A 23,226-nucleotide genomic window follows, 5' to 3' on the forward strand; every position below is an offset into this window, starting at 1 on the left:
GGCCGTGAGGGGCCGGCGCGCGGGGCGTGAGGGGCAGCGCCGGCGGCGGGGGCGAGGGCGGGAGCCGGCCCGGAGAGGCGAGGCGGCCCGCGGGGGGGAGGGCGAGGGGCCGGGCCGAGGAGGGGCAGCGCGGGCCGGCGGGGGCTGAGGCAAGCCGGCCGGCGGGCAGGGGAAGGCTGGCTCCCTGCGGCGGGCGCTCGCAGGTCAGGAGGCGGCTGCGCCGGTGGCTCCCCGCGTTCCTGGCTCTCGGCTGCTGGGCGCCCCACGCCATGTTCTCGGTGCTCTCCTATGGCAGGCTGGTGGCCCGGGCAGTCCTGGGCGGCCTCTCGCAGACCGACTCCCGTGACTACAGCTTGGTGACAGCCAGCTGTGGCTTTGGCAAAGATTTCCGCAAGGGCATCCTCAAGAAGGGCATGTGCTACGGGGATGACGCCTGCTTCGTGGCCCGGCACCGGTCGGCAGATGTGCTGGGTAAGTGCTGGCGGGGTCCTGCTCGGGGGTGCTGAGGTGGCTTTGGTGTCGGTGTGGTGACCTCCCTTCCTTGAGCCGCACATGGCGAAGCGGCTCAGTCTTCGGTCACAGACAAAGGGGCCGGTTCCGCCCGTAAATGTCAGCGCGAGTTCTCTTTGTTTTTAGTTTCAAAAGAAAGCTCTCATGCTCTTTGCTGCAGCACGACACCTACCTCGCTCAGCCTGCCTTTGGGATGGTGTGGTTTGGGTGCCGGGCGTCTGGGCCCAGCCTTGGCGTTTCACCTGTAGGTGCCTGTAAGGCCTAGGGGCTCCAAAAGCCAGAGAAACAACTTGTAGTGCATTACACTTTCTGTGTGCCTTTAAAACCTGACCAAGCCCCGTGTATATGTATTGCATTTCTATGTAAGGATCATTGAAACAGAGACTTCCTGATTTTAGCGTGTGCTGTGTCCTTGTCAAGTGAAAGGCAAAGTGACATTGAGACTGGTTTCAAATGTCAAACTTCAATTTCAGTACTTGTTCTGTCCTGATTACACTCTCTGGTTTGGATTCACGTGCAAAATGAATCTTAAGGGTTCAAATTTTAGAAGTAGTGAATAATTACAGATAATGAGTGGAATCTTCAGTTTATGAGGAGCATTGCTTTTGACAGTGCTTGACCTTTCTCTTGTGTAGTCAAGGTTGAATTTGGCTGACTGACACTCTGCAAAAGTTAGTTTTTGAGCAACTGACAGAAATAAATTTTCACTGAAACTTTGACATTAAAAAAAAGCTTCCTCCCTCCTGCCCCTTTTGGTTTTTTTTTTTTTTTTTTTTTTGTTGTTTTTTGGTTTTTTTAGTTTAAAACTGGTGGGATTGCACTGTAGTGTCGTGATGTGACACTGCTTGGGATTCTTCACAATTTGGTGCTGTCATTGTAACTTGGTTGCCGTTTAATATAGCTGAGACATTTTTTCAGGAAGCTGTAACTTGGTGCTAGGTAACGGTGTTGCTGATTATTCTCAAGGGAGCTGTTTAAAGGTGATGCTACAGCTTGCAAGGAGATGTGGAAAACTTGTCAATGCATTTTAGATACTCAGCATCTTTTCTGTTGTGCCTGTTCCAGAGAAACTTTTTTCTATTAGAATTAGCTGTTGGACAACCTTACTTTAACATGTGACTAAGGCTGGCTGCCTTTAAAGTTCATACTAGGCCAGCACTGATAAATAACTGAGCAGTTGGTATTTGCCTGTAAGAGAAATGCAGAATCTGCTTTCCTTAGGTGGACTCTTTGCATGGGGAAGCGGATGGATTTAGACCCATTTGATGATGTTTAGGGTTTTCTGGCCATATTTGGTAATTACCGTATGTGGACCTACAGCTTGTCTTGTGTTCCTGCTGGAATCAACAGAGAATTGCATTTCTAAGTTGGTCTTTGCATTAATTTTCATGGCAACTTGAAAACAAACAGAATTGTAACTCCACTTAAGGATCAAAAAGCAAAGAAGGCTTTGGACCAGGATGTCTTAAGTACCAAGAAGAAAATAATTTAAATAGAAAAGCTGTTGGTGTGTTTTTTCCCCCGTAAAGCTATTTTCATGTTAGTTCTTTATTGCTTTTCTAATATACATACCAAAACCACAAGATCACTGTACGTTCTGCAAACAGTAATGCTCAGGATGGGTTTTAATGCAATGTAACTTGATGCTTTTTCTTCACCTGTAGTTCTTAAGTTTACAGACATAGTAGTTTTCTCCTCGTTTCTGCTACTGCAATCATCTCTTTGCTCTCCCTTTCTCAACCAGCTCTTCTACACTGCTGCAAAAAGAATTTCAGCACCAGTGTTTTCTTGCCCTCAGTTCCTCTTACTCTCATCACAAGTCTGAGGTTCCATACCTATTTTTGAAAGACCCTTATAGATTTTGTACTAACTCAATACCTGCCTGACTCTGCACCTCAACAAAACTGGCTGAGCTGAACTGTTGCTTTTCAAGCTTCATTTTTCCATATTAGTTTAATGAAGAGGCTCATGTGGTTTTAGCCACAGTGAACACTAGACACAGTAAGAGTGCTTTTAGAGAACAGTAAATTTCAAGTGTATCACTTAGAGTTAGTCTGCCCTAGTAGTCATCAGTGACAAAGCCATGCCAGATAATTAATTTAAAACTTTTCCGTGCCAGTCTTTTCTAGAACCAATATGTGGGAAGGATGCCTGTGTGGGATGGATATGGGTGTGGTGTAGTAGTGAAAGAGCTACTCCCAGCCGTTTGGCATGAGTGCTTGGGGATTCATTTTCTTAGGTCAAACAAAAGTTGACTAGGCAGTGTGTTTATAGCAGATAGAAAAAAGCTAAACACTTACTTTGTTATATGTCTTAAGGCTGAAAATTTAACAGTGTCTTCTAGTCTGTGCTTTATCATTTCATAGTAAGATCAACAGAAAGCTTATGAAGATTCATGTTATTTCCAACCCTCCCATAGTTGTTAAGGGCTTGATAAGGCCTGTTGCTGGTGTACTTGAATCCTTGGAGTTTTTGTCTCTTATTTTTACTTCTGTCTGGTAAGTACCTGTTAAATTTGCATGTTTTCTTCCTTTCTTTCTGAGCACAGGGAGAAACAAGAAACTCAAAACCAGAGTGTTTCCTTTGGGGTCACTGAGAAAAGGAAATGGCTTTACTACTAATATTAATCTCTAGAGCTTTATGATTCAGGCCCATGTTTCCTTTTTGCTGCTGCTTGTACCATATTCTACCTTTTTGTATGTTCACTGTCAATGTCTTGGTTGTCCAGATCCTCAGAATATTCAGATATCTTCTTGAGACTTGGTAGACATTTATATACCTCTTCATGCATGCCTTTGTAACTTAAAAGGACAGAAATTTTGGTTTTTAAAGCTGAAAAACAAAACTCTTCAGAAACTGACACCTTTGTTTTTTTTCTAATTAGGACAGGAGTAGAATTTTTTTGGTGCATAGGAAGCAAAAAACAAATTTAAAAAATTAATGTAAACACTTTATATAAACATTTCACTTATTTATCAAAACTAAACACTGAAGCTTGTTCATAAATTTTGAGAAGTCTCATGCTGGTGATCATTTTCTCTTTTGTTGGGATCTGCCTTTTCTTGCTTATTCCTGCCTTATCAGGCTCCTGATGTCTTTGCTAGTTTTTATGGATTTTCCAAGCCGTTGTGTGACTCATTATTGAAACATTACAGCAACCAATGCGCGTCCCGTGACAGCATCACTTATACAATGTCTGTGCTGGGTAGAAGTTTGGGTGTAGCCAGTGTGACTTGACTAGTCTTCCAAACTATTTCTGTCCCCCAGCAGCAGTAGGAAAAAACTGTCTGGCAGTGGGGTACTGTTTGTTCATTGCAAAGTTAAAATTTGGCAACTGTTCCCTCTGCTGCAAATTTTGATTTTCATTTTTTGGGGGGGGGGTGGGGTGGTATTGTGGGGCAGCTACTCTGAACTGAAAGGAATTGCACTTTACTTGAAAATTAAGTTTGTCAGGAGCCTGCATAGGAGGTATGTAAAAGTCTAGAGTGACAAAGCCCCTGGAATATTGTTAGTTTCACTGTCATCACGAAAAGTAAACTACAAAACGTAAAAGGATTTGTAGATGAAATGTCAAGGTTGTTCTGGCAACTATAGAGGGGGAAGGGATTCTTACTTTGATGCCTGAAGGTCATGTAAGACTATGTTAAGTGGTTTATTTGGTATCATACCTATTAAAGAGATTGCTGCCTTATCACAACTTATCACACTAAAGGAGGCAAGTCATCTGCTTGCTTCAGAGTAGCCTTTCACCTACTCTGTTGGGAGAACTCGGAACATCTTAGAGGGAGTAATCAGTGATTTGAAAAAAATTGTATATGTGTCTTAGTTTGTAATAGACCAAATGAAATTTTCGTTTTAACATGGGAGCGTAAGTACTGTCATTTGTAGAGAGACTACAGATTATTGAGAAACATCCCCGTTAACAATCATATTCACTGACCTTTTTGTCAATGCAGCTAATCCAAATGTCAGCAGAGCTGTTCTTAAGTAGCATTGAATGTAACCTCTTAGAAATGTGGTAGCTCTCTGAGAATGAAACTAAAATCTGGTTATTCTTCTTTAGCCCCGTTTCTGGAAGGGCATTGAACACAACATATTCTGATCATAATTTGCAATTGAACACTTACTTTAATTGTATGTGCTATTGATACTTGTTGATAGCAGCCAATTTCCCATTCATATGCAGATCTTAGCTTGAATGAAAAACAGGTTCTGTCAGAAATCACAAAAGGAAATAAGCAAAGCTGAACACAATACAGTAGGTGAGACATTAATCATACCTATGTTGCAGGAAATGTTGCAAAAATCTCCCACTGCTCGCTTTGGTTGATCTGCGCTATTAATATTGTGAGCCTGAGATTGTTCAGGCTATAAGTAATTTCAGTACAGCTTGGCTGGTGTCTATTCTACAGCACCTATCCCTTTTCAGCATTTAAGCGCCAACCACCAGTAGCAGTTCAGCTACAAAAATAAGTTCCAGGGTTGCTCAACACCTTGAGAGATTAAGTAGTTATAACTATGTAGGGAAGTTTTTACAAAACTTTCAGAGATAAATAATAGTTTACTGTTTCCCTGTAACTCCCAAAATCCACTGAGCGATTTCTCAGGCCTAAATAAAATACGTAAGAGATCTACCTGGTGTAAACCTGTTTCAGGTACAACAGTGTATTGGCGGGGAAGATATAAGGAGCTGCTGCTTTGTCCTGGAAGTAGGTGCACAATTTAATGTTTTCGGTTCCTTGTCTCTCCTTCAGTCTGTTCTTCAACATCATCTCTCACTTTGCCTCTTGCTTTTTGTTCCTCATTATGACTTAGCCCAGTTATTCTTCCAGTACCTTTCTAGTTAATGCAAGGGTAGTTTAAGGTCTACTGTAACTTTTAAAATGCATATTGTGAATAAATAACCTTTCCTTTTATAACTAGTTATCGGTCACACACAATCTGCCTTCAGGGATTTGTGTTTAACCAGGTTATTTCTTTGTCAAAACCTGGGGGGGGAAGTAGACAGCATTTGGCTCTAACATTGTGATCCCGTACACGCTGCCAGTGAAGCTGCTAGGAGGGTTAGTGCTGGCTTTGAGCATGTGACTTGCTTTGGATGGAGAACCTATCTAGGTGTGTGATTTATCTCATTGCTGATAAAACAAGAAATCTTATCAGTTTATCCCAATTCTGATATGTTGATAAGTATTAGGTGCTGTATTTCAAACTTGTGTAGTGCAACAGGTTGCGCTTGTTACTATTTTAGCCTTTCTTCTATATTTGATGCAAAATAAATTCAGTCACAAATATATCCTTTGGACGTTCTTTTATCAGTGATTCGTTGCTAATTCAGGTAAGGATCTCAAGAAATTTAAAGTTCAGTAGGATGCGTGGAGTGTCTTACAAAGTTAGTTGTGGATGCATGCAAAAGCAATTCCTGGTGGCCCACTTGTGCCTGCCTGGTGCTTCTGTGTGTGATTATTATTCTTAGCTGATGGAGCATTTGAAAGTATCCATATTTCAAGAGATTTTTGGGACAGGGTGATACTTTTGGACTCTGACCATGGGCGGGTTAGTTTGCCAGCTAGCCAGAACCTCCACTCATAGCGCTATTTATATTAAACAGGGTTTGATTAGTATCATGGCTTTGTTCTGAACTTTAAGCCTGTTTAGTTTTTATTTGCTCTGAACTAGATAGAACATCTGCATCTGGCTTATAAAAGTGTGCAGTGAAAACCACGTATTGCTAGTCTCAGCACTGGCTGGCTGTTCCCTGGGCTTCTGCAGTTAAACTTATGTGTTGGCAGTCAAAACAACTTTACGTTTGCATTTCAACTGGTATTTTATCCCAGGTGCTTTCAGCATTTTGAAATAAAATTTTAACAAGTTTCAGTGCCAGTATCTTCACTTGCTCAGTTTCAGTGCTGCAGCATCAGTCACTTGTGCTTTGTCTTGAAACTTCATTACAACTGTTTCTCTCTGAGAGATACACTGAATCTTTAAGAAGTTAGAGCCAGTTTTTGGACTGACACATGCAGCGAGTATTTAATCTGGCAATAGTATTTGTGTATTTTCCAGCAGAAGGCAATGTAGTGGAGTGTTAACTCTCAAAGATTCTGAAAGGTCTCCATAATGTAGTTAAATACTTGAGAAGCATTTATTCTTTTGAAGTAATTTATTGTGAAATTTTCAGTTGCTTTATTTACAGTGGTTGTTCATCTAGCCACAGGTATTTCACTATGTCACATGGACATTTGTGTAATTTATGTGTAAGCATGAACAGGGAATGTCCAAAGAAATATTCTTTCTCTAAAATTTTCTGATATACTGAAGAGCTTAGGAAAAAATCAAGGATTGTGTACAGTTCAATTTCAGCAATTCTTCTCAGCCATGCGGTTTGTCTTAATTGTCCTGTGATTCCTATTTTGTAAGATGGTTATTTTAAGTTAAATGGTGGATACTAGGAAACTATTTAATGTTTTATGGTGAATTGTAATAAAATGAAAACCTAAGTAATCTTTTTCACTTGTTAAAACAGTTATTTTGAATATTTACAGGGACTTTTTTGTCTTAGGTGAAAACAAAGAAAATATAAATGAATAGAGCTTGGCATTATTACTTGGCAGTGATACTGCCAACAGCAGTACCTTTGAATTTTCCTTTGGTGACAGAGGGAACAAGCTATTACACAAAAATTAGTCCATTTTTGAGTTGTTTTCAGTTCTTGCATACTTTTTCAATACTTCTGGAGTATGAAATATCTCACAAATAGTTTTGCTCCTTGTTAGCTGTATATCAAATACCACAAAGTTTTCTTAAACTTTATTCTCATTTACATTTCATCTATTTCAGTAGCGGTTTATTCAATCTGGTTTAAAATCACGTATTCCTTTCCCGTAAAACTGTTTAGTTTATGTTGAGAATGTAGAATGTAAAGATACTATTGTTACTTTAAAACCATGCTGAAGGTAGGACAGGGTGGCTAAAGATCTTGGGGAATGTAAAAATCTTCTTTTAAGGCAAAACCAATAAAGGTGGATGTTTTCTAGGTGGCACTGTGTGGTATAGGGCTTCTTGAATGTGCTTTGCCTATGTACTGCCATTGATCTCGATGGCAGCAGTAATTCCTGGCTCTGTGCCGCAGCAGGAGGAAGCATTTGACTGCTCTGGCAGTGTTCATGAGCCATGCTTTGGGAGCCAACAAGGTCATTTAGCTTAAATTAAATGAACTGACCTATCATCTTTGAGATACAGTTTAAAAAGAAAGAAAAAGAGGGGAAACCCCCCACCACACCTTTGCAAAAAACCCCACATTGTCCGTTTTGGGTAAGGACAAGAAATAGATGCGAGGGGTGGTACATGAGTTAGTGAGCTGATGAGGTGTCCTGGAGGTGTTACAGTGAAAGCATACTCTGTGGCCTGCTCATGAATGCGATGGTCCCGTTTGCTTCGGTGCCAGCGATGGAGGAGGAATGCACAACTGGCTTGTTGGTTCTTAAGCAGACAATCTGTTCTCTTAAGTATGGTGCAAGCTAAATCAGAGGACCTACTTGTGGACCATCTTGAGGATGATTGTTTTGGAAGGCACTGGCAGAGTGTACTTAAAGCTGTTTATAGCTTGCAAAAAGCAGACAGGAAGGCAGACAGACAAAGCCATTACATGGCTCAAGATAGAGTATGAAGTGTGCTGCCATGATTACAGATTCAGATTTCCTGCCTGGAGTAAGAAGCAAGCAAAGAAAATGAGGTAGCATACTCTTACTTTTGCTTTAAAAATAGAAACAGGTTTTGATAATTAACCTTATCAGGTGCTTGCTATGCTTGTACTATATACTAATGCTGTAGTGTTTCTGTTTAAATATTTCCCAAGAAGACTAATGCAAAAATGGTTTACTGATCGCTTGAGGGAACTCTGTAACTTCTGATGAGCTTGTTTTGTAACCACCTTATGAGCCAAAAGCTTTGGGACAGTACTTGTCAAACATCATCTTTTCATTGCGTTAACCCTGTTGTCAGTGAAGCAATACCGTATTCAGCTAGCAAAAATACATATGGATTGTGTTCATCTTAAAGGGGAAAAAAGCCGCTTATCTGGTAACTTCATGTAAAGCAAGCATCATCATCCGAACTGCAGCTTAGTTTCTATTTCAAGTTCTAGATCTAGAACTTTTTCTTAATAATCTCTTCTTCTAGACTTGTCTGCATGGCAGCAGAAAGCAAAGGGTTAATCCAGTATTAACCTGAAGTTGTGGGATCTGTAAAGAGAGGATTAGTTTGTTCTTGAGGAAACCAGAAAAGGCATTTCTGAGAATGCTGGGGTTGCTTTTGCATGAGCTGCTTCCCAGGGTCTGGTCTGACAAGGTGAATACAGGGATCTGCCTTCCTGTAGCATTCTTCTAAGAAAGCAAATGGACAAAGCAGGTGTCTAAAAGGTTGTGCACTATTTTTGGGAGAAATCTGATTAATGTTGATAGGCTGTTCAGAATCTGGCTATAACCTCCTGTCAGATTATAGTTCGTGCCAAGGTCGGCTCTAAACCTTCCGTCTCAGTTTCAGATGGTGTCCCATGTGAAGGGCATTTGTAGATGAGGCAAACTTAGTTTTACCTTCTCAGTCAAATTTTCATGCCTTTGCTGATAGCGGCATTTTTTTCTGAGGAGGCTGTTGTTCTTCAGCACAACCTGAGCTCTGAAATTGCCTCTTTATGCTTTTATCATGAACATAGGATTTTAGCTTTATTATATTACAGAAACCTGTGCTTGAGACGGTTAGTCCCTTACATGCTGAGGATCAAAAAGATTTTTGGAAAAATTTCCAAGTAGAAATATTTTTATCTCGTAAATAATACTTCTGGACGGTATTTTACTTTTATCATTAAAGCCAATTGAGGAAGTTCAAAATACTTTAGCTAAATGGGCAGCAGAATATCATATCTGTTGCTTATCTCCCTCTGACCCACCCCCCTTTTCTATGTGCATCTTTGATGTTTGACTCTGTGGTGGCTCAGAAGCTTCCCAAGCTTTGCCAGAATTGGTCTAGTTTTTTTGTTATCTAGGTTGTTTTGAATAACTGAATGAAATTTGACTGGATCTTAGTCAGTTTTCATTATCTTGCTTGGCTGAAGCTGTAAGCAACAAACTATCCTTGCAGGGGTGGGTCCCAGCACTGTGTTAGTTACATGGTTTTTTGAACACGCTTCTAAAATGGAAGTTTAGTTTGTACAGAATTTGATATTACCAAATAGAAAGCATTATCCTTCATAGGAGCAAGTAGCTTGAGAAAAAAACTTTGGGCTGTTGAATAGTGAGGAAGAGTTTCTTTATCATTTCTACCCTATTTAAAATCTGAACTACCTTCATATCTAAAACTAATAAAAACTCTTCTTCCTTTTTAATGGGCTAATCAAAGGGTAATGTGATTGAATCCTCCTCCTTCCCCCCAAATTCCCCATTAATTGTTCTCTAGTGAAGTCAGCCTCCTCACAGAGTTCTCAGCATTAGAACTTTACCTTCTTTTCAGCAATTCATGTTATATTTAGAGATTTGTCTAGGAGCTGATGTCAGAAGTTTTCTTACAAATGCTCAATTTTTTTTTTTTCTTAAAAATGTTTTTCAAGCAGGGGCTACGTCCCACTTTTTAGTTACTGAATGTCATAAGTGATGTAAAAAATTAAAAACCTTGTTTTGGAAGCCATTTCTGTTCATATAACTCTTGTTTTCTGTTTCCTTCTAGGGGTAGCAGATGGTGTAGGTGGCTGGAGAGACTATGGGGTTGACCCTTCTCAGTTCTCAGGGACTCTAATGCGAACATGTGAACGTTTAGTGAAAGAAGGACGGTTTGTACCAAGTAATCCTGTTGGGATTCTCACCGCAGGTTATTGTGAGCTGCTCCAGAACAAAGTACCTTTGCTTGGTAAGAGAGCAAAAATATATAAATTGAATCTGTGCTGTATGTTATCTAGACATATACTTAGTCAAGGTTGCTTAAATCTGTTGTCAGCTTTTACAGCAAATTTGCAAGCAGTTACCTTCTCTTAATTAACCAAAACCTGTAGAAATGGAGTTGTCTTGGTAGCAGCCTTATTTTGTCTTGTACGTTTAAAAACTATCTTGATTCATTCAGTAATGCAGGGAATGTTTGTGTGTGTGTATAAAAAAAAAAAAAAGCAAACTGCCTTTGTGTGTGAAGGGTGGTAATTCACCAGTGCTTGCAGAGAGTTTGCAAAACGAGTTCAGCAGTAGAATATGCTATGGCACGTGCACTCATTCTCTCTGTTACGTATGTATAAATAACTGTTCTCCGTTGAAAGCTCTAAATGATTGGTTGTGGCTTTTTGCTTAAGCTATGCAAGTAAAAATATTTTCTGATTATAATTGGATGCAGTTCTGCTCATTCCTTGCCTTACTGCTCCCGTTGCCTTTTATGTCCAATGAACTTTAAACCTAATTGGTTGACTTAAGTAGTTTATATCATACAACCACTGGTACTGTATATTATTTTTATAACTCTTTGTGGGAGATTCATTACAGATTTTTTTGAAAGCAAAGTACAGTAGATGCTTAGCATATTCCGTGTCAAAGTTGATTTTAGACAGGGCATCCACCTGCCTTGGGAATGGTGAGCAGATAGAGAGGCAACATTTGGCCTCAGCTGACAACCTTGAAAACAGAATACTTTTCTAAAGGGCATGTGACCTCTTACGCACCAAGAAAGCGTTACCCTGTGTGATACGCATGCTTCTCACCTGACCTTAAACTTCTGTGCCAGAAGAGTGCTGTGTAAGCTATATTTAACTTGTCTGCTGAGCTTCGGAACAGATGTTCTTGCATTATATGCCTAAAGAATAGGTTCGAACCTCAGAAGTGACCTTAAGTATCACTAAAATAGTAGTGGTTGGTAATTACATTAGGATTTGTGTGTTTAATGGTGCTTATTTGTGCAAAGCAGATGTAGCTGTAAGTGATCTACAAAGTGGGCCACTGGTGACAGCTCTCACAACGGCTTTGTAGACAGAGGCAGCCCTGCTTCGCTTGACCTTTCAAATTCTGAAAAGCAGCATATGCTGAGTCACAAGATCTGCATTCCACACATGGCCTCCTAGTTACACTCTGCTAATAGAGTTAGAATTTGAAACTAATGATCCTTAGTGTTTCTCCTTTAAGAGAGAACGGTATTTTTAGAAGTAGAAATAAAACCCTGGAATTACCACAGCAATGAGCATTTAGAGTTTATTTTAAATAAAGTGAAGGGAGAGGACTTCATTAAGGAGGATTCATTAGGCAGTAACTTTTCCTTGCTGTTGTGCTTTAAGTTCTGATACTTAGTTCATCAGAATTGAATCTAGCAAATATTTTAAAACAAAACTGAAGTGGGAGGAAACTGTGCCATTTATTTAAACACTATTCTTGTATTGCAGAACAATCTTGGACGCTGTCACATATAAAATCTGCATTTTTTTCTAAGATACTGCTTTGACTTACCATTCACTAAGAGTGGAGAAGGTCCCATATATTCACTAGTGAACAAATTAAGTGCAAGTGTATTGCAGGGAACTCCCTGTATTAGAAAGGGAAACATCTGGAATAGGTGATGCTTAGAGCCAGCTGGACTTCTGCACTAGCAAGCCTGATTATAAGTTTAGCTCATTGCAAGCTTGCGGTCTGTCCAGCACGTAGCTGTGCTTGGAAGCTTCTGCTGGAAGAATGTTAGGGTAGAAGATGAAGACTGTTCACCAGCTGGTGATATGGGGACTTGTGTTGGAGCCAGAAGTCAAGAAGAAATGCTTTAGCTGTATTTCACCCTCTTCAGGAATGAAAATTCTTTTGGTGGATGTGCTATCCTATTTGCAGAAATTAAGTGATTGCTAGTTGCTGTGAAGGACTTAGTCTGTGGATGGGTATCTTTGCAATACAATTATTTTTGTGGCTTGCAACCAAGCGCAGTTGGTGGCTATTTCCTAGTGAATGAATCAAGAATTCCTCAGTGCCCTCAAGCATGGCTGGGATAGTTCTGAGCACAGTTGACAAGTAGATGTGTTTCCCTTCTGTCTGACTTTAATCTGGAATAGTATTTGTCTCTGAAACGTGTTTTCTTTAAACTTGTGAAGTTAGTGTCCTGAAGACGTGACAGGATTATTCTTTTTTTAAACATGAAGATAGCTCTACAGAGCCGTACTAAGAAGAGCAGCATTTTAATGTTCTGACAAGAGTAATGCAATAATACCTAATACTTAATTGCAAGCAGTTCTTTACTTGGTGTGGTTTATTTACAGCTGATGAGTAAAACTGTGTGGAGAGCACCTAGCATTGTATGGATGCTACTAGAATTCTATTATGTCAATGATTTTGGAATTTCAGTATTTTATGTGACTTCTGTAAATCCAGTCCTATAGCAGAATGCGCTGACATGTTGGGATGGAAAACTGTAAATAAAGTGGAACAAACCAGGTATTTGTCAGCATAATGTGTTTACCAAAATCAAAGCAGGAAAAGTAAGTTCTATACAAAATTCATAGTTTGTCTTGCAAAGATTTCTAGCATTTTGCTATTTTTAGTGTATATTAATTTTGGCATTTTTGAGTATTTCCATTTCTTCTGATTTGTAGGCTTTGAGAAATATTTGAATAATTGAACTATGAATCGAATTGGTGAAAGAATAAATAATTTCTGTAAAGCTAACTCAGGTTATCATATTCTGTTTCCAGGAAGCAGTACAGCTTGTATAGTAGTTCTGGACAGAACAAGTCATCGTTTACATACAGCCAACTTGGGAGATTCTGGATTTTTGGTAGTCAGAGGAGGAGAAGTAGTACATCGATCTGATGAGCAGCAGCATTACTTCAACACTCCGTTCCAACTGTCAATAGCTCCACCAGAAGCAGAAGGAGTTGTCTTAAGTGACAGGTAAGATGGGAGAGGATCTGAAATTTTTAATCTGTGTATGCGATCAACGCCCAAAAGGTTGCAGTTTTGCTGCTACGGTGCTCTTTGTATAGCGTGATGTAGTGCGTGGGATTTAAGCGTGTATCCAATCAAACGGTTGTATACCTGCCCCCCCCCCCCCCCCCCCCCCCCTTTAGGTAATGTGAGCAGTTCTCACCTTGTACTTAACGAACTCTGTACACTGTTGCACAGTCTGAATTTATTGGGCTAATGATTATTCATTCACGATGGCATATTCCCATAGTCTATGGTGTGCACTAGACATGTTCTGATCCATAGAAAGACGTTGCTCAATAAAGCTGCTGTAATAAGACTGCAACTGGTGTATGTGCCGGTCATCCTGCATGAGTGGCTTGTCTTAGCAGTAGCTTTCGTTCCCAGTCCCTGTCTGTACTCTCTTGAGACTGGTTTGGAGTACGCTAATTTAGATATCTTGGCAGTGAGGTAGCAAGTACTTGAAGAATAGAGCAGAGGGACATGTGACTGTAACTTGTGTTTCCAAATAGCTGTGTTTCCCGCAGCATATTGTATTTGACCAAAACGAGCAAAAAAACTGTTTGGCAGAACACCAAGCTGGGAAACGAGAGTATTAGGAAAGGACAATCTGTTCACAGAAATGAGTTGTTTCAAAGGCAGACCTGTACTTGTGTCTTCCCCTAAGAATGTCAGGCTGATCCATCCTCTGACTTCATGAAGCCTCACCAGTAATATAAAATTAAAAAAAATCGGCTTTCAAATATGTATTAAAATACAGCTCTCAAATCAACAGTTATACAGTCATTAAAGTGATATCCCTCTTCTGAATACAGGAATATGTAAAGGGATCTTCAGAGAGTGACCATAGTATACAGGGAATGCAATAGGCATCTTAAGTTCTTGGTCCAAGGTTTGGACTTGATGATCTTAAGGGTCTTTTCCAACCTAAATGATTTTACGATTCTATGAAATATCAAGGGTGATGCAGTAAGGGTGCCATTTGACTTGAATGCCAAAATAGCTCTTTTTGAAAATGTTGGTTAAGTTGTTGAAACCCTGACCATTCTTACCCGTGTTTTTATTATTTCATCATAAGACTGCAGAGAGGAAGCTAGGGTAGAACTCTGAAATTAGAACCCTTAAATAATCTAACCTCTTTATTAGACTCAAATTAAATTATTGTTTGAAATTCCAGAGCTGTAAAAATCTTAATTTTTCTGAGATTCTATGACATCCATGGGAAGACAAAAAACCAAAAAGCACAAGGATAATTGATAATGTCCAGTGGAAGTCAGGAAAGCAATCTAATCTGAGTCATCACATAATAAGGAAAGCGCAAGATAAATGAGCTCCCACATTTCAGTTCTGAATCATGATTATAGCTTTCTGGCTAGTTTCTGCACTGTTCTTGACGTTAATTAGTACTCATGCATGTTGTCTAAATGCTTCTCCAGTACTTTTTTTTTATTTGTTGTCCCAGTTAAATGTTAAATTTGGCTATATATGGGAATAGGTCGGCAATCTTAACTCTCTTAACCTTCCTGAAGCTACAAATCAGTTCAGCAAAGCAGCTCTTCTGCTTTTCGGCATAGCCAAATGGCATGGGATGCAGCAGTTTCTCCCTTTTAAAGACCCCTGAAGAATCTTTAGAAATGAAAGGTTTGTCATTATGCTGCTTCTGAGAATCAGATCTGCAGCAATATTCATGGCCAAAATAGATATTTTCTCCCCTTGGTATTGTGTAATGTATCAGACATAAGTAGACCAACTGGCTATGGTTTCCTGGTAGCGATTTCCAGACATGTTTCATATTCCATTGCATTAGAAAGTGATTCAGAATCCTTAAGTGTTTTGGCTGTTCCTGTTATGAATTGTCCTTTCATGTATAGCGCTCTTACATATTTAAGATGAGTGCGAAGGAAGCCCTGAGCTGCCATTCTACTTAATCGTTTCCATGGAGATACACTTGTGAAGTGGATTAGTTTGCAGGATTGTTCATCTGGGAATTTTAAATGCAAATCCTTGGTGTAATAGCTGGAACATTACCTGTTTGCAATCACAGTTCTTTTGTTGTAGCTTTCTTGACAAGCCATCCTGGTGCAAAAGCTCCACAGTTAGTGATTATTTCTTTCTTTTGCAGAAAAACACATAACAGTAGTGAATTACAAAAGCTGTTGATGTGCTGTTTGACATTGCTTGGTGTCTTAGTGAAAGCTGGAGTCCTTTTCTTTAACATACCTGTCATCTTCACAGCCCTGATGCTGCTGATAGTACTTCTTTTGATGTCCAACTTGGAGACATTATTTTGACTGCAACAGACGGACTGTTTGACAACATGCCTGACTACATGATTCTGCAGGAGTTAAAAAAGCTGAAGGTAAGCATGTGTTCTACATCTCTTACATCTTTTGCACTGGCTGTCCCTTGTAGTTACTACCATTACTTTTTATGCACATAACTTTTGTATGTTATATAAAAGACCCACCACAAAGCACTATCGTTTAAAGGCTTTTCAGTTAATACCACAGGTGAGCAGTAGAAAGGGACGCTGACCCCAACACGCTGTCTCTTGGATCTGCACCCAGGCTGAATCCCAAAGCCGCAGCTTGGGCATAAATGTCCTGAGTAGCAGCTGGTACCATGTCACTAACTAGTGACGGGAGGGAGAGAAGGAAGGGGAAGGGGGAGATGTTCAATAGTAGGTGCTGCCCTTGGCCAGCTGTTCACACGTTGTATTTTATCTGTACTTGGAGGCTGTAGATTATGTACATGAAAATACAGCGTTCTCTCATGGGTTATGTGAGGGGGTGAGCTGTATACTTAAAAATAATTTGAAGCTTTTCTGAAGGGTTATAAAACAGTAATTCTAAAGCAGTATGTGCTGTCTGAATTGTGGGTTGTGTGTGCTTGAAAATCTTTGATGTTCTGTAAAAAAAACTTCCTGGCAATTTTCCAGGTTAGTGACCACAAATGTTCTTTTTAAATAGTAAAAATACATTAAGATATTTTAATTCGGATGAGAACATTTAGCTTAAGGCTATTTACTTATGGAAAGGAAAATATACTTAGGAGATATCAATATGTATAACTCCCTGAGGAAACTATTTTGTTATGAAATGCAAATAAGGTTAATGTAGAATTAGAGTGCGGTTTTAAAAAAATTTTGCCTGTGCTTATCCTGCAGCTACATAACTGAAAGGTGGTGTCAGACAGAGAAGGGGTCCTTACAGACAAAATGTCCAAGAGGCCTCTGCACATCAGGCAGACTCTTGTGTTTCCCCCTCTCTGCAGTCCCCACTACCACTCTCCCCTCTTCTTGGTGCAATATTTAGGTCTGAAATGGAGAAGCTGTGCTGTGCACTGGAAAACGCGAGCACAAGCTGTCACAGAGGCTTTGATCTGGTTAGCAATGGTAATGACAGCGCTGAAGGTCTGTCAGCATGCTGTCATGGTTTGGAAGGGCCTGGTGGGCTGATTGCTAACCTGAGTGGCTGTTACTTATGCTACAGCCAGCTCATACCTCTGTCTGCTGTACTCCCACCTTCCTTTTGCTGTGCAGACCTAAGGTTAGCTTGGGCAGACACTGGAGATGGAATTCTCTTGTGGAAGAAAGTCGAGCTCCACCTTTTGGTGTGTTTGGGGAAGGCACTGACGTTCCCCATGAGGTCGAGCCAAAAGTTAATCATGTAAATGCCTGCTAATTCGCCGAACTGCGGGGAAGACTCTTGAAATGACAAGGCATTTTAAAGTAGCTACAAACAAAGAGAGCAGTGGTTGTCGTGTCACGTTGGCTTGAGTAAGAAGAGTCTTGGAGTAAAGCAGCAGAGTTACTGAAACAGGAAAAAAAAGTGGCACTTAAAATGCAGTCCGTAGAAAGTTTACATGCTCAATACATTTTTTTTCTCCTCTAACTTCTAAAGTGCCCCTTCTCCCCAAGTGTGCTCTTGTTGATTTGGGTAAGAGAAGAGGGTCAGAGAAATAAGACTTTCCATTCAAGGTAAAACAATTATTTCAACAGAGCCTACTTTGTGAGGGAAGGATGGCTCTTGCAGTGAGAACTGCTAGTATAGCTATCAAATATCCTGCTTCCCTCAGGTGAGACTCTTTAGTCTGTTTTGAATATTAGTCTTCTAAGTTTCTAAATTCTACAAATCCTCCAAAACCAAGTCTTGTAGCTGCTGGTAGGGAATAGAGGTCTGGATGTCAGTTGTGAAAATTTGCGGTTCTAACCCAAATTTGTAAAGCCTAAAAGATGGTGAGGGTTCCATTTGGAAGAGAAGGTGGTGACTAGTGCCCTAATCTGTGAGAGAGAGGTCCAGCAGTCAGGGATCTGTAAAACCGACATGTATCAGCAAAACAACTACCGGTAGACTTTGTTGTAAGGATGAACTTTTTTCCTCATTAATTTAGAACTCCAACTATGAGAGTATACAGCAGACTGCGAGAAGCATTGCTGAGCAAGCTCACGAGCTGGCATATGATCCCACTTACATGTCACCGTTTGCACAGTTTGCATGTGACAATGGATTGAATGTGAGAGGTAAGACTTTTTTTTTTTTCCTCCTCCTCCCACTCCTGCAATCTTTGAGAAATCTTAAGCAGAGTGAAGTTCTGTTGTTCCAAAATCTGATAGGAAAACAGAGCGTTAAGAAATGCGGTTGGCAGCAGAGTGCCAAGGTAGCGCGCTGGGTTTGGCAAGGACCCCAGCTCCTGACGCAGGTCATCCCAGGCCCCGGCTGATCAGAAGCCTGCCCTGGGGAAGCAGCTGGAACGCAGAGAACGCAGTGCACTGATTTTTTTTTTTTTTTTTTTTTTTTTTTTTTAACCTAATATGTACACTCCTGCCCCAGGAGTCCTGCCTGATACGAGTTCTCCAGGCTCTTGGGGAAACTGTACTGGACTTGTTCCTTGGGGGGGGGTGGGGTGGGGGGGTTTGGTGTTTTGTTTTGCTTTGGTTTTTTTAAGGTCTTCTATTATTGATGGTTTTTAATCAAGATTCTGCCCACTCTTTGGTGGTGGCTTTTATTTTTTGGTTCAAATTTCTGACCCTTGTACCATGAGCATCCCCATCCTGACCTCTCTGTTGGTCCTATTTCTTACGCTCTAGAAAGATACTAGCACCTGGTGGAGTTCAGTCTCCTATCAAACACCTTTTTTTCTTTTATTTTTTTTTTTAAATAAATAAATATAATTCTGCTAGTAAAGATGTTCTCATTCTCTCTGTATCAGGAGGGCAGGATTTCCCACAAGCCCCTTAAGCGTCTTTCCTAAGGGTAGAGACAATAGCTGTAAAGCTTGGGCTCAATGTTGCTAGAAAGCTCAGTCATTCGGTAATGAAACTGCAGATCTCCCGAGTCCAAAGGACTGGTTTGACTTCCTGCATTACAGACTACCTCTTCTCTGAGCCACTTCTCTGGGATTTGAGTGTATTGCTCTCACTGCTGAGGTTTGGAAAGTGACTACTAAAAATGTTAGGTGCCTTTTAGGAAGATATGCAGTGAGATAGTGCTGGAGAAGATGCTGAAGAGGTGTTGGATTTACAGTAAATTCCTGAGAAGATCCTTTCTTATTGCAGCTCGCTTGTAACAAAGCAACATCATGGGTTTTGTACATTTATTAAATAAAGAAATAGTCTGCTAGAAAACAGACTTTCTGCTCTACCGGCTAACAGCAGTGCTCAAGGTTCCATACTCGTTTTGTAGTTTGTGATCTCGCTGTAGCTTCAAAGGAGAGCGCTTGTTTGCTGTGTTAAATGTCATTGCTACCCTTGGTTGCATTTTGGAAAGGAGGTGGAGGAAGCAGAGTTCTTGAGTCTACATAAAACAGTTTTTGAATATTTAAACTATTTTTTAGAGCTTTCCATGGGGGAATGTCACAGATTATGAGATGATGACCCACTGTGGTTTGATGAAATAGTTTTATTTTTCTTATGTTACAGGGGGAAAACCAGATGACATCACCGTCCTTCTTTCTATTGTAGCTGAGTATACAGACTGATCTGCCCGGAGCGTCAGCTTCTGACGTTTTCGTTATCCCCAAGCTCCTAGCTTCCCACGTACGGTTTCCTGCTGGCAGGATTGCTTTCTTCCTTTGCAGCTGATCTTGGCAGCCAGTTCTCGAGCTCGTTGCCTGTCTTGAGACGCAACTGAAGTCCTTGTGAAGAACCACTCTTGTAGTACACTGGTCTTCGTCTGCCAGCAAGAAATGAAGAAGCTCAAGGCTTGAAGCATGTCTTTCAGAGCTGAGTCGTTGTCCTTAAAAGGGGGAGGATCAATCCCGCATCATTACTGCGTTTGAAATGTGACTTATTTTCAAAGGAGTAGAATTGGTTTATCATCTTTCAAACTAGATTCGGTAGCTAAAACCTCTGCAAGAGGGCATATTACTATTTACTAGAAACATTCACTAGTCATTAAAGGGTATGTTGCAGAACACAGTTTCATAAGCATAGTCTTGTTAGTGATAGCTGAGGTTTCGTGTTTCTAAGCTCCAGTTTTCAGGAGATTTATAACTGCTGTAAACACTCTGCTCTTGCCATACACGGTGTCAGCCTAGGAGCCTTTTCTAGTACGAAATTTCAAAAAACTTACCTAGTTCAAGTTATATGGATGCAAATGTGTTTTGTGATTTCAGGTGCTTAACTGTGATCTTAAAAGCTCTGCAGATCATTTGTCCATAACGGGCCGGCTATCTGGATGTTTTGGCTGTGGATAATTTTTTTTTTTTTAAACAGAAATTTTAAGTCGGTCTGAAAAAGCCGAGCTGGCCAAAGTTGAGGTCCTTTCAGCATTTTAACGCGTCTTGCCAGCGCGGGATGATATGGCGTAAATGCTGCTGTGGGAGGTTGCACAAGGAACACATCATCCTCAACTCTGAACGTCTTCACTTTTGGTAGATAACGCTGTTGTTAACGCAACATAATTTGTGTTAATAATTGCCATTCTCGCTTGTGTAGAACAGAATCTGCTGCACCATTTTAAGTCCAGTTGATCCTTATCTTTCTGACTCTCAAACAAGCACCTCTTGCTTACGCTGTGGCAGCAGCAGTAAGTGCATACATGGAAACTATTAATGAATAATCAGCAAAACTTACATTTCAGTAACTAAAGTTTAGGGTTTTCGGAATGAACCTTGATGATGTTTACAGTTCTCTAACAGCCACTTTGCAATATTACATTTCCTTTTGAATTACAGTAGCTCACATTTGTTCCCCCTGTTCCAGCAAGCTTTCCTTTTTCTTTCCTGTGAGGTTCATACAAAAAGCTGATAGCTGTAAAGATATATATATTTTTGGTCAGTTTTTCATTAACTTTTTTGCTGGTAGAAAAGTATGTAGAAATAAATTAAAGCCATGTTTTTATATATAAAAAGTCGGGTAATGTTGCTGTTTAGGTGAGTGCAGTTAAACTTGGTCAGTAAGGAATCTTACCTGCTCTCAAAAGGAGATTTTTACTACCTGGTTTATTGTATTAAAACTGTTTAAGTTTGAGGTTACCTCAACTTGTTTAAAGAATTTTTGTGGACTTGTACTGTATATTTGCGTAACTATGTCAAGCTTTTATTTAAGATCATTTAACATGTACCATGTACATGTCATTTTACTATATTTCAATGCGTCATGCTTGTAACAGGCATTTCATTTATAATAAGAGTAAGTGATTAATTTGGAAGCTCTTCAGTAATTTATCTGCTATTCCTAAATTGGCATAATGTTAGCTATCTATTTTAAATCACCTTGTAATTACTTGTCAAAATGCCTTAACTGCCCTAACTTGACCAAAATACTATTTTGGTGAGGGTATGGGGAGGACTATATTAATGAAGAAAAATTCATTTGTTTTGCGATCCATGGAACAGCGAGTGGTGGATAACTTTGCACAAATTGTCGGTCCTTGTTGTTTTTTAAAATTGAACAAGCTGTACCCAGCTGTCTCGTCAGAAGGAATGTATTCCCACTGCAGGATAGGGCTTTGTTTCTAGCATTTGAGAGGGGGGTTCCCTCTCAAATCTGGGTGTCCTTACACTTTATTCTCCAGTATTTACTATCACGCTTCTTGATTAGAGCAGATTTGATCAATTATTCTTTCCCTTGAACTTCCCCTAAAATGATGCCCCTGCATACCTGGACTGTTGCACTCTGACCCCTCGCTCTTGGCATGCTCGTCCCCAGCCCTCAGTATTTTTCCCCCCGCTTTCTAGAAAGATACATTGGCAGATGGATGCGGATCAGATAGATGAGTACGGCAAAGGTGCTTACCCCCGCGTGAGGCGTTGCGTGCGCTGCACTCTGCCGCTGCCCGTCTGGGGTCTGGAATCCCCGAGCGCAGAGACTCGGCCGCCTGTTCCAAAGCTGCACCGCACTGCCTGGCGGGTGTGACACCAAACCCTGCTCTCTGTGCTAAAGCCGTTCCGAGCTGAGCAGTATCTACAAAGCCATTTGCCTCGTATCACATGGTGATTTTTTTTTTTAATAAAGAACAAATTTGGATTTTGATTTACAAATCATGAGTTTATCCCTCACCGGACACACCAAAGACCAGTAAAGCTTATAGCTTTTCCATCTGTTTATAAAGCAATACTGTATTATAAAGAATTGATATTTTTATCACATGCTTGATTGTTTTTGTTTTTTTGGTTTTTTTTTTTTTTTTAAGATGTGCACTCTAAACATATCAAACCTAATTTCTTCCTATGAACTTAAGCTGTCTGCGCACAACAGATTTTTGGAAAAGGAAATGACAGGGCCCATACTATCAAAATAATTTTAAATGATGCATGAAGCAGTAACACTTCTTAGGAATTAGATTATTGTGACTATTCACGAGAGGAGTGTATGAGAAAGGTGTTCTATGACACGGAAGCATGCGTGAGCGGAGCACAGGCCGACTTTCAGCTGCTGCAGAGCGTGTGTGTGTGTTGGCAGGAGCTGGTGGTTTGGGAGCAGGGATCTGAAGGAAGAGTTTTACACGCCAGTAACCACGTAACGTAACATGGCTGGCAGGAGTTGGGGTTGCTGCAGCAGTGTTACCAGGTATTTGGGTAAAACAGGGCGAAGATGTGGTGAATTGGACAAACACTGTGGTTCCTTGCTACTTTCATGGCTATCTTTGGGAGACCTGCAACATACAGTTTCCATCTAAATGTACTTTGTGTTTGTGAAGAAGGTATCGCTGGAAAAAAACCAAAACAAAACCCACATTTGGGGACCAGACAGTTATGGCTGCGTCAAGGAGAAGGGAGAAGTGAAGGTCTGGCAAAGATGTGAGGGATTTTGTGATGGAATCTCCATCTCGGTAATGGACATCCTTTCTCCAGGGAAACACCAGATGGTGTGTGTAGAAACTGGCTGTATGAGGTAGTTTCTTACAAAGATAGCTGAAATAATGAAGCAAATCTGAGTCTGTATCTAATGAGGATGCTTTTTGTTGTTAAAATGAGACTATCATCTATGCTTACCTAAGAGGCAATTATGTGAATTTCATGTCTGAGGTATAACTTATGCAGGAATAGTTCTGTAAATACATTTAAATGAATTGTAAAGATATTTAATAAATATAGTATTTATACTAAAATGTGTTTTTTAAAGTAAAGCTGACAGCAAAATCTCTGTTTGTTAACACAGTGATGTCACTGGTGGCACAGAGACGCCCAGCCACCAATGCCTGGGCTGTGGGGCTCTTGCTTAGACCTTCGTAGGGTGCTCTCAAACTCGCACGTGATTTTGAGAGGGAGAGGGGAAAGGGCAGGGAGAGGGAAAAGAATGCCAGTCTGGAACACAGACGCCTCTTCAACTCATGCTTTCGAACATCGCTTTTAT

The 23,226-nt window shown here is 40.4% G+C and overlaps 1 protein-coding gene across 1 annotated transcript; it reads left to right on the forward strand.

Moving 5' to 3' along the window:
- Positions 1-105: 105 nt before the first annotated feature.
- Positions 106-22,963, forward strand: PPTC7 (protein phosphatase targeting COQ7). The gene is made up of 6 exons (XM_075515795.1): positions 106-471; positions 10,225-10,404; positions 13,196-13,394; positions 15,663-15,786; positions 17,820-17,949; positions 19,348-22,963. The coding sequence occupies exons 1-6, from the start codon at positions 270-272 to the stop codon at positions 19,404-19,406; spliced, it is 894 nt and encodes a 297-aa protein (XP_075371910.1). The 5' UTR covers positions 106-269; the 3' UTR covers positions 19,407-22,963.
- Positions 22,964-23,226: the final 263 nt, after the last annotated feature.

This window comes from Mycteria americana, chromosome 13 (genome assembly GCF_035582795.1).
Source record: "Mycteria americana isolate JAX WOST 10 ecotype Jacksonville Zoo and Gardens chromosome 13, USCA_MyAme_1.0, whole genome shotgun sequence".
In the NCBI taxonomy this organism is placed as follows: Eukaryota; Metazoa; Chordata; class Aves; order Ciconiiformes; family Ciconiidae; genus Mycteria; species Mycteria americana.